Source organism: Ixodes scapularis, unplaced genomic scaffold (assembly GCF_016920785.2).
Source record: "Ixodes scapularis isolate PalLabHiFi unplaced genomic scaffold, ASM1692078v2 PGA_scaffold6__148_contigs__length_123643588, whole genome shotgun sequence".
Taxonomy (NCBI): domain Eukaryota; kingdom Metazoa; phylum Arthropoda; class Arachnida; order Ixodida; family Ixodidae; genus Ixodes; species Ixodes scapularis.
Genome location: NW_024609881.1, coordinates 75822623 through 75832836, shown reverse-complemented (window position 1 = coordinate 75832836; position 10214 = coordinate 75822623). Strand labels below are relative to the sequence as shown.

General features: G+C 45.0%; 1 protein-coding gene across 1 annotated transcript; it reads left to right on the top strand.

The window, feature by feature from the left end:
* The first annotated feature begins 2537 nt into the window (after window positions 1-2537).
* Window positions 2538-9234, top strand: LOC120839844 (piggyBac transposable element-derived protein 2-like). The gene is made up of 4 exons (XM_042294820.1): window positions 2538-2703; window positions 3035-3459; window positions 3557-4099; window positions 9046-9234. Exons 1-4 carry the CDS (start codon window positions 2538-2540, stop codon window positions 9232-9234), a joined length of 1323 nt encoding a protein of 440 aa, XP_042150754.1.
* The last annotated feature ends 980 nt before the right edge of the window (window positions 9235-10214 follow it).

Below are 10214 nucleotides of genomic sequence, written 5' to 3'. Positions count from 1 at the left end.
AACTTGCATTCCAACTTACGATGTAATTAACAGAGCGATAACAAAGACAGTAGGAATAACTGATTGAATCATGCTTTGATAAGTTGGTTACAGAACAAATGAATGGAATAATATACTCTCTATTCGAGACTTTGATGAGTTCTACTGTAGATTTAGATATCAATGTGGCCACTTAAAGGGTAATCTATAAATATTATCACACTGAGGCGGCGTCAGAAAGAACAGGAATGGTTATGGGTGATATTTTGTCAGCTATCCGGTATAAACATATTCTTTGGGCAAAGTGCCGGCGTTCTTTAACCAATACCATCTTTTAAAAAAATACCGTAGTTTTTTTGTTTTTTTTTAATTCCGCACTTATTCGATTAACAAGAAGTAAATACATTTGAGGTACACATTTGAAATCAAGAAAAAAAATTCAGTGTCTTGGAGATTTATGAATCAATCGCTTGATGCCTTTTTTTTTAGAAAGCGCACGCCCCTCGCTTTTGGATTTGCTCTTGAATTTACTTGGCTGCGGAAGTGAACGACGCACGCACTGTCGTTCAAGCTACAGAAGGCTGCGTACCACAGCTCTTTGCATTTTCTGTGTTCTGTGCGAACTGTTCGCGAAACGGACCCTGAATTGAAGCGTCAGCCTCTTAGCCGCTGCGAGGAACTTAGCCTTCGGCCATGCAAAGATATGTCGTGGAAGACGGCTGCCAAAACAAAAACGGCGCACCGCCTGAGCCTCCAAAGCCTTCGCCGCGCTCGGTGGGACAAGCGTCGGGACCGCCGTGTGTCTCAGTCGCGTACGTTTGGTGCGCCCGCTGCGAATCTCGGAGATCTCCGGAGAGAAATTACGAGAACCTGGGCACGGTTGTCGCCTCAGGACACGTTTGTGGCACAAAATCCTACGTCAAAGACAAAAAGAAAAGAAAAGAAAGAAGTTTAGCGTTTTCTGCGCGCGGTAACTGCTTCGGTAAGCACTTATCACACCTATCGTTCCAGACGGAGGCCTTGCGCGGTCTAGTTTGAAACGACACTATTTTCGATTGAAACAGTGCGCATGAAAGTGAGTGGGAGCAAAAAAAAAAAAGAAAGATGTTTACAATCCCCTGTAACGCCGAATTAGAGCGCAGCTCTCGAGGGGGAGGAGCAGAAGGGTACGAAGAGGAGGGTATGCCCCTCCTCCTCATTCTTACCCACCCCTCCTCCTCTCCTGCTCGCCTCCGATTTAGGGGAAAATTTCTCGCTAAGTTTAGCAGGTGATATTTTCGGCTAAATTCAGCGGGGAAAGATTTCCGCTAAATTCAGCGGGCAACCTTTTCCGCTACATTTAGCGGGAAAAATTTACCCGTAATGCAAACGTGCGGTGACATCATGAGTGACGTGACTGGTGACCTTTGTGACGTCACATGTGACATTACTCATTACGTCATCTATGACCACTGGTGACCCTCGTGACGTCATGTGTGCTGTCACTGGTGGCCCTCGTGACGTCACACGCGACGTCATGTGTGACGTCATCTATGACGTCACTAGTGACCCTCATGACGTCACACGTGACGTCATGTGCGATATCATCATGCGAAATGTCCGATGATTAACCGCGCGGTTACGCCGACGCCGACGCCGCTCCAGCCGGAAACAGGCGCCGAAGAGCTGCGCTCTAAAACAAAAGCTTACTCAAACCCCTGTAGAAGCAATTTCTGACCCCGATTTACCGATCAAATCGTCGACGGATATGTCCGCAGTCGCTCTTGGGCTTGAGCAGTATGGAAAGGACTGGCGCGCGGTAGGCTACGCGTCCCGGGTGCTCACTGGAGCCGAACGTCGCTATGCCCAGATTGAAAAAGAGGCGTTGGGTCTAGCTTACGGTTGCGAAAAGTTTAGTGATTATGTTTTAGCAAAACATGTCACAATTTAAACAAACCACATATTAATGTTGACTCCAAAAAATTCAAAAAGTGAGCAATTTTTTTTGCGCCTGCAATGCCTATTTCCATGACTACTCAAACACGATTTCGTATTCCAGCTTGTTTCCGATACGAAGTTTATGGTAGTCAACACCTTATCGGTGATTTAACCTCTTCTAGCCGGTTGTCGCAAATTCGCAACATACCGGTTGCATGCCTCAAAACCGAAACTGAAACCTCGGAGGCGCAATCGTCACGCATGGATATCCTCATCGAAAAGTGTGCGAGCGAGGAAGAAAGTGGCGCCATCTGTGATTCAGTCAACGAAGCACTACGAGCAGCTCTTCCAGCAAGGTGCAACGCCGAATGAGGTACAGCCGCAGCAATCCGTCTGCATCGTTCTACAGTTGCAAAAGGAAAGTATTTCAACTTCATAAAATATCAGATGACGAACAAAGCTATGAAGAATAGATGCCATTTCTTGAAAGGGATCGTTTCTGAAATATAAAATTGGCATTTGAAGCAAATCATGCTTTGTCGCGTTTTCGCATCATTCGGTCATAAGGTCCCCTGAAATGCGCCACCTTTCTCTATTTTCGTTTCACGTTGTAAGCCGCTAAATATCTTCCTCTTTTAGTAATGAGTAACTGTTTCTACTTCAAGATGGACCCGAAGGGGTTCTATGGAGTCCGGGTGCCTCCTGCTGAGGAAAGTGAGGACAGCTGCCTTAGCGACAGCGACACTGATGAATACAGCCCAAGCACGTATTCCGCCCTTCCAACGGAGGAGTCCGACAGCGGAACAGGTGAGCGACGGTGATGACTAGACTGTGTTTTTATTGCAAAAAATTCCATTCAAAATCGATAGAAGCGCCTGTTCAGGAAAAGTATTTCTTTCCTCGCGCTCCTGTGCAGACGTTGATGAAGATGAAAGCAACGAGCCTTCCGAGCCTTCATCATCAATGCCAAGAAGTGTGCTCTGGAAGCGAGTCAGCGAGCCACGATCTTGCGATCCGTCCTGGGAAGATTCGCTGCCACATCCCCCCGCTGAAACCAAAACGCCGATTGTATATTTTCGCTACTTTTTTGACGACAGTGTTTTGAGCCGCATTACTGAGCAGTCAAATCTCTATGCAGTTCAGAAGAATGCAAACAAGCAGCTGTACCTGTCGTGTCTCGAGCTTGAGCAGTTTTTGGGGATAACAATGTATATGTCGATCTACAGCCTGCCAAGGTCCCGGATGTACTGGAGCCATTGTACAAGAGTGGAGAAAGTCGCACAGGTCATGCCCCGTGACATTTGGCAGAACATAAAAAATAACCTCCACCTGACTGACAATGACCTCTTGCCTCAAAACGATGGAAAAGACAAACTTTTCAAGATCCGGCCGTTCATTGACATACTTCTGCCCAAGTTCCAAGGACTACCGAAAACCCAGAAGCTGGTAATCGACGAACAAATGTTCCCATTCAAAGGCAGATCATCGCTGAAACAGTACATCCCCAGCAAGCCCCATAAGTGCGGCTACAAAATTTTTGTCCTTTGTGATATCCATGGGATGGTCCATGATTTCTCCATCTATACTGGGCGAATCGCCGGATCTTGGCGCAAGTTCAAACATTGTGCTTCAGCTCTCTCAGACCATTCCACTTGACAAGACGTACTTGCTGTTTTTCGACAACTGGTTTACGTCCGTGAAGCTTCTTGTCGAGCTGCACCACCGAGGCATTTCTGCTATGGGCACTATCCGTGCCAATAGGATTCTTGGTTGTAGACTGCCAAGCAACAGCGAGATGAAGAAGAACGGGACAGGGAGTCACGAGGAAAGGCAGGCTACCTTTCAAGATGTAGACGTCAGAGTTGTCAAGTGGTATGACAGTCGCGGAGTCACAATCGTGAGCACGTTTGGAAGCGCAGAGCCACTGGGATATTGCAAGCGTTGCGACCGCAAGCGAAAGGAGACATGTGATGTGCCGCAACCAGCTGCTGTGAAGACGTACAACTCATTTATGGGTGGTATGGACCTGCTGGATGGTCTGATGGCATACTACAGAATTTTTCTAAAATCGAAAAAATTCTACCTCCGATTTTTTTTCCACTTCGTGGACATGGCTCTAGTCAGCAGCTGGCCGATGTACCGGAGAAACTGCGACGCCCTGGCTGTTTCAAAGAAGGAGCAGCTAGACCTGCTAATGTTCAAGGCATCTATAGCAAGCTGCCTGTGCGAGCAAAACAAAGACCTGTCAAGAAAAAGAGGGCGGCCATCTCGCTCTGTGGATGCTGAGATTGAGAAAAAAAAAGAACAGAGGGCTAGTAGCCAAAACACCGCACCGAGAAGTTCGTCAAGATAGTGTGGGACTCTGGCCTGAGGTGGCACGGAAAAGGCAGCGCTGCAAAATGCCAGGTTGCACAGGTCAGCCCGTCTCCTTCTGCACAAAGTGCAAAACGCACCTTTGCATCAGCAAGAAGTCAAACTGCTTCATTTCTTTCCACAAGAATTGAAGTAGTGAGTGTTGCTGCTCGAAAACACCGGCAATAAAAATGTCTGAAAAAAAAACAAAAACATTTTTTTGCCACTTGTGATTTGTTGTCGCTTTTTCGCGACGTAGCTACAAATCCATTTCTATTGCAGCAATCCCCCCCCCCCCCCCCCTCTGTTGCATTCACGATGGTGTACACGGCGTGACAGAGTTAGTACAACGGAGTCAGTTCCGAATTTTTTTTATCATAAGTATACTGACAAATTACACCATTTCCGCAATTACTTATGTGGTAACACGGGCTCATCTCAGGCTCAAAACCTAGGTGTTAAAATTTTTCGTCCTTCGACACGCTGTTTAAAAGAAATGAAAAAAAAAAAAAACTGCCGGTGTCGCGAAGTGTACATTCGTATATTTTATTTTCTTTGAATTTCTCTACTTGCTGTAGGAGGTATAAAATCATTAGTAATCCTATGTTCAGACATGTTTCTTATTGGAGGCAATAAACTCCCCCAAAAGACAAAGCGGGACGTTTGGGTCCAGCAGTTAACCGCTGCGTCGTTTTTAAATCGCGTTCTGTCCCCAACTGTTAGAAAAAACGCCTCAACACTTTAGGTTATTTTAACGCTTTCTCATTTTTATGTAGCGCGGGTAGTCTGGAATGGTGTATAAAAAAAGATCCTATATGGCGTTACGCACAAACTTTCAGATGTGTTTCCAAAAAAGTTTTTTTCAAAAGAATTCCATATGAATTGATCGCATGGACTGCACGCGCCATCATATTTAAACCATCTAGGATCGAATTATACATTTACTGAGCATTTTTAAAGAAATGTTCTCGAATGTGATAAGTTCAGTTCAGCACGCTTCGCGCGTATGACTTTTGCCAACTTAAGGCCTCTCCAAACAGGATACTACAGAACTCACGACTCCGGCAAATCGTGCCGCGCTCCGCTTCCGGCCGTCGGGGGGAAATTTCCCTCCGTCAAAGCTCCCGGGGGGAAACTTCCCTCCGACAAATGTCCCCCTCGCTTCCTGCACGGCGGCCTTGCTCAGCTCATCACGTGGGTCCGGAGCGCCACTCACACGCTTTGTTGGCTGTCGGTCAATCTCTCAAGGCCTCCGCTCACAATACGGAACCGCGTCGGACGCCATCACGACGAAAGTGAATCTCGACAAAGAAAGCTGATCTGAGGCGGGCGAAACGCACCCTTCGACGCAGGAATGTCCCAAATCCACGCGAAGCCGGACCCCCTTGGCCTTCGAGCCGAGGCGACGGCGGTACGCGAGGGCGTTGGCGAGGTGAGCCAGATGCAGGTGGCGTGTGACGTCAGAGAAAAGTGGAGGAGGCGAGGAGAGAAGCCGTGATCGTGAAAATTTTCACGACTCCGACAAATCGTAAAAATAGAAGCGTCCGCTTCAATTTTCACGATTTGTCGGAGTCGTGCGTTTTGTAGTGTCCTGTTTGGACACCCCTTTACGCGCCTCTCGTGGGGGTGATGTCTTTTCTAAGGTGGGCCTGCTTTGTGAGGGGTTTGAAGGATTCGGATTTCGGAGATAGCTGGTCCCCGGCGCCTCCTCTCCCAACCTATTGTGACTTTGCCGAGGGGCCTCGGCTGGGCGCCGTCGAGACGGCAGACTGAAGCACTAGCGAAAATCACTCTCGGGTTGAAGTCGTCGGGTAGGGCGTCGAAGAACGAGTGCTCCGACATAAGAGTTTCTCCTGTTTATGAGCAGGCGTCAACCGCGACATTCTTGCTTGCTCCTATACGATGTTTAAAGATGGCGCGTAGTGCACATCCTGCATCCCGTATTATATTGAAACAACGTTTGGTCTAGTTAACAGCGTCCTAAAACTGGACACAAAAAAGGGGTTGGTTTCATCAGCGCACATTGGGTTTATCTTACTTTCCGGAAATTGTACTTGTATTAGAACAGTTGGGATGGTCACCGACAGATAGGTTTGGTTGCCGTCGCTTCACAAGACGCAGAAACTGCTCCTCGTTTTCTAGTAAACCCTACACCGGTTTCTGCACGTAGGGACGCCTCAGGGAATGCGTAGCTACTACCGCTCGCCGGTGCCTGGCTCTGCCCTAGTCAAAAAGCCAATTGTGTGAGAAATGTCTTGTGTCTAACAACCACATATGGATCATACAAGATATATAAGAACATATAAGAACCATACAAGAACTATATAAGATATATTAAAACATATAAGAACCATATAAGAAACTTGTTTTGTAAATGTTCTTATATATCTTATAGTTCCTATATAGTTCTAATATGGTTCTTATTTCCGAACGTCACTCAAACGGGTGACAGGCGTCAATTGCGCGTTGACGTAGATGCGCCAGAAAGAAGAGCCGCGGTGCGTGCGTTGCTACGGTACATTCCTCTCTTCTTTTACGTCACTTCCGTGACCTTTTTTATACGAATGTCCAATCTAGCGATCCAAGACTCCCAGCAAGCTCTGTTGCGCGGGCGTGAGCTTTATATGGTGAGCGCTGCATTACGCTACAAGCGTATTTTTTATACGCAGTGTTCAGATGTGTTGGGACTCCTGAATTTGCTCATTGTGTCTTTTTAGTTCCCACACCTTGGCCGCTTGCTTTGCAAACGGTATTCTTGTGATAGATATCCTGTGTTGTTGTACCTAGTTTACTTGTACCGGTAGTGGCTCAATGCCACGGGGTCACCTTCACTGAGGTTTAACGTGGGTTCGCAAGAGAGTAATAGTGTTTCATCAATGAGAGCTGTCATTTTATCATAGAATTTGTTTCTGGCAGGGCGACTTTGTGAAAATCTTAGACGCTAAAAGCAATACGCGAGAGCGATACCCCGATACCCGAAAGCGATAGGTTGAGACGGTTTGCGATTGTGTTACAACCAAGAGAACGATATACAGTGTGCTGTAGGTAGCACATAATTCCAATTGGTTTACTTGTAAGCGATCATCTGAATATAGCTACCAATAGCGTTCTAGTCTGATGCCGCGGTTTGTGTTTCGGTACGTAAACAAGTGCGCTCATATCATTCGACTTATGAACATTCTACGTATGATGATTTGTTAATATAGCGTCTGAATCGGGCGATTGGGCATGCATCACGCTCTGATCGTGCACAAAATATTGATGCGACATTTGACATGAGTTATCACTATGTTGTCAGTTTGAAATGCGGTTTGTCTAGAGATGTTTCAGGGAGACTGAACTTCTAGAGATGGGTCAAATATGTGGAATTAAGACAAACCACCTAGATATCACTCGATAAAAGCGCCGTTCTTGGCACTAGCTTGGCAATCTTAGATGTCCATCTCGGCCCTAATACTGTTATGCTCCAAGGCGCTATTTACTGACAGATTATTTTTCCTTGGCGTTTCTTCGGTTTCTCTCTGGCTCGATCCCCACATAATTGCCAGACTGTCAGACCTAAACCAAATATGACACGTAGGAAACGAAGAACCGGCAGCGAAGCCGAACTTTAACTATTTAACGACGGAGGTTTAAGAAACCCAGACTCTGGCTGACCAAACAAAATCAAATGTTGCTCTGCTTTAACCTCTTTAGACTCTTCAGAGCCATATATTCTCAGACAATATATATATATATATATACATATATATATATATACAGGGTATTTCCTTTTATTCTTACACATTTGTTTAAAAAAAAAAACGTGAAAGCTACACTAATGCGGTTTGTGCAGGTAGGTTATACGGCCGGGCGGACATTATGTGGGTGGTTAATCTTTGCGATAAGTCGGATAATTAATTAAAATTTGTTAATTAACTTTTTAATTAGTGGAAATAGACATACGGTTTCAATTAGAAACTTGTAGAGCATCATCGAAAACCACTAAATCAACCAATTTCGGAAGGATATAACACCGGGGAAGCATTTTACAGCATTCTGTAAAAACGCTCCATTTGGACGCGTTTCTAGATTTCGGTTTCTGATCGGAGCGCATCACCGCGCCCGCGGTCCTGCTCCCCAGTGGCTGAGACGCGCGACAGACGTGCGCCGTACTTCGTTCCATTCTACGATGGAGGCGAGGAGGTGGCTTCACGCCGCGACCACCGGGGAGCAGGATCGCGGGCGCGTAGATGCGCTCCGATAAGAAACCGAAATCTAGGAACGGTTCCAAATAGAGCGTTTTTAGAGAACGCCGTAAAATGCTGCCCCGGCCTTATATCCTTCTAAAAATAGTTGATTTACGGGTTTTCAATGATACTCAGCAAGTTTCTAATTGAAACCATATGTCTATTTCCTCTAATTAAAAAGTTAATTAACAAAAGAAATTAATTAGCCGACTTATCGCAAAGATTAGCTACCCACATAATGTCCGCTCGGCCTGTAAAACCCACCTGCACAAACCGCATTAGTGTAGCTTTCACGTTTTTTTAAACAAATGTGTAAGAATAAAAAAAGAACACCCTTTATATATATATATATATATATATATATATATATATATATATATATATACGTGGATCTTTGCCACTTGGGCGAGCAGGTTTCAAACTTTCATAGTGATGAGTATTTCCGGTTCGAAAAATATTCGTTTGGGTGGCATGTTTTTGTCCAAAACCGTCAGCTGCCGTTTAGGGTTCTAACATTAGATACACGCTAAAAAATGTAAAGATAATCTATAGTGTGATTTAAACGCAGGTATGCCAACTTCGAAAAACCTCCGAAGACGTATTCGCCGACCTGAAATTTGTGATGTCCATGAGGAATCCCCTCATCGGCGCATCGCAGAGTTGGGATGACGTCACCTGGTTGAAGAGCATCACCCATTTACCCGTGGTTGCCAAAGGAATCACCACAGGTGCCCACCTGGCTGTTGCCTTTACATAAAGCTCACCTCTGTATCGTAGCAACCATCTGGGCTCGGTTGTAATACGCTGGTCATAGTGTTGTTATATTTAAAAAAAACTGGAAGATTATTTTTAGGCAAAACTAATTTATATTTGTTTTATTTTATTGCGTTCCCATATATGTCTCCTCAATATGGGCCCCGTTATTATGAACACCCGCTCTACAGAAGAAATTTTCTATAACCTACGTATCAAATAGTTTTCGTGTCATTATCATGCTCGACCTACGTTACCGACAATTGCTCTTTGAAGCGAAGGTGTCCGTATAAACAAAAAATGGCGGTTTTTTAATTGAAAAAAAAAAATCGGCAGAAAGCATAAGAAATTACATTTGAATACAAAGATTCCGCTATGTCATTGCAAAATGACATAATGACCATTTTTTGGCAAAATGACCATTTTTTGTTCATTCCTCGTGCAGTGGTTTTAATTTAGTAATATGATGAAAGGCATACCTGGGTAGATTATAGCTAACTAGCAAATTCTATAATAATCGGTTAACTGTTAAACCTTTTTATTGGGGTAATATACAGGGGGTTATTTTTTATTCGAAACAGATTTTTAAAAAAGGCGTCTTTACTGCTACGTGAATGCCGTCTTCACTATGTGTTTCTTGAGCTCGGCGGGCATTCGAGAGGCGAACAACCGTCACAGTCTGGTAAGTCATTAACTAAAATCTGTTAATTAACTTTTTAATTATTGGTTTTATGGACCATGTTGCAAATGTAATTTTGAAGCCAGCCGTCCTGGAAGGCTATACCATTTACACATTTTAAAAAATGCAACTGGTTTGGAGATATCCGTCTACAATTTCTCCCCTTTCTATCATCCGATTCCGAAACTGAAAGTTCCAAGTGCGCCGGAAGCGCTGATCACGTGACGCTTGTAGAAGTGACGGTTTCGTGACGTACAAATCGTCATGATCTCATATCTGCACTGCGGCTGTCACGGTGCGGCTCG

Coding starts and splice junctions, on each gene's coding strand:
- LOC120839844 (XM_042294820.1), top strand. CDS start 2,538: ATGAGTAACTGTTTCTACTTCAAGATGGACCCGAAGGGGTTCTATGGA. Junction 2,704..3,034: donor GGAGTCCGACAGCGGAACAG/GTGAGCGACGGT, acceptor ATCTCTATGCAG/TTCAGAAGAATGCAAACAAG. Junction 4,100..9,045: donor TAGACCTGCTAATGTTCAAG/GCATCTATAGCA, acceptor ATTTAAACGCAG/GTATGCCAACTTCGAAAAAC.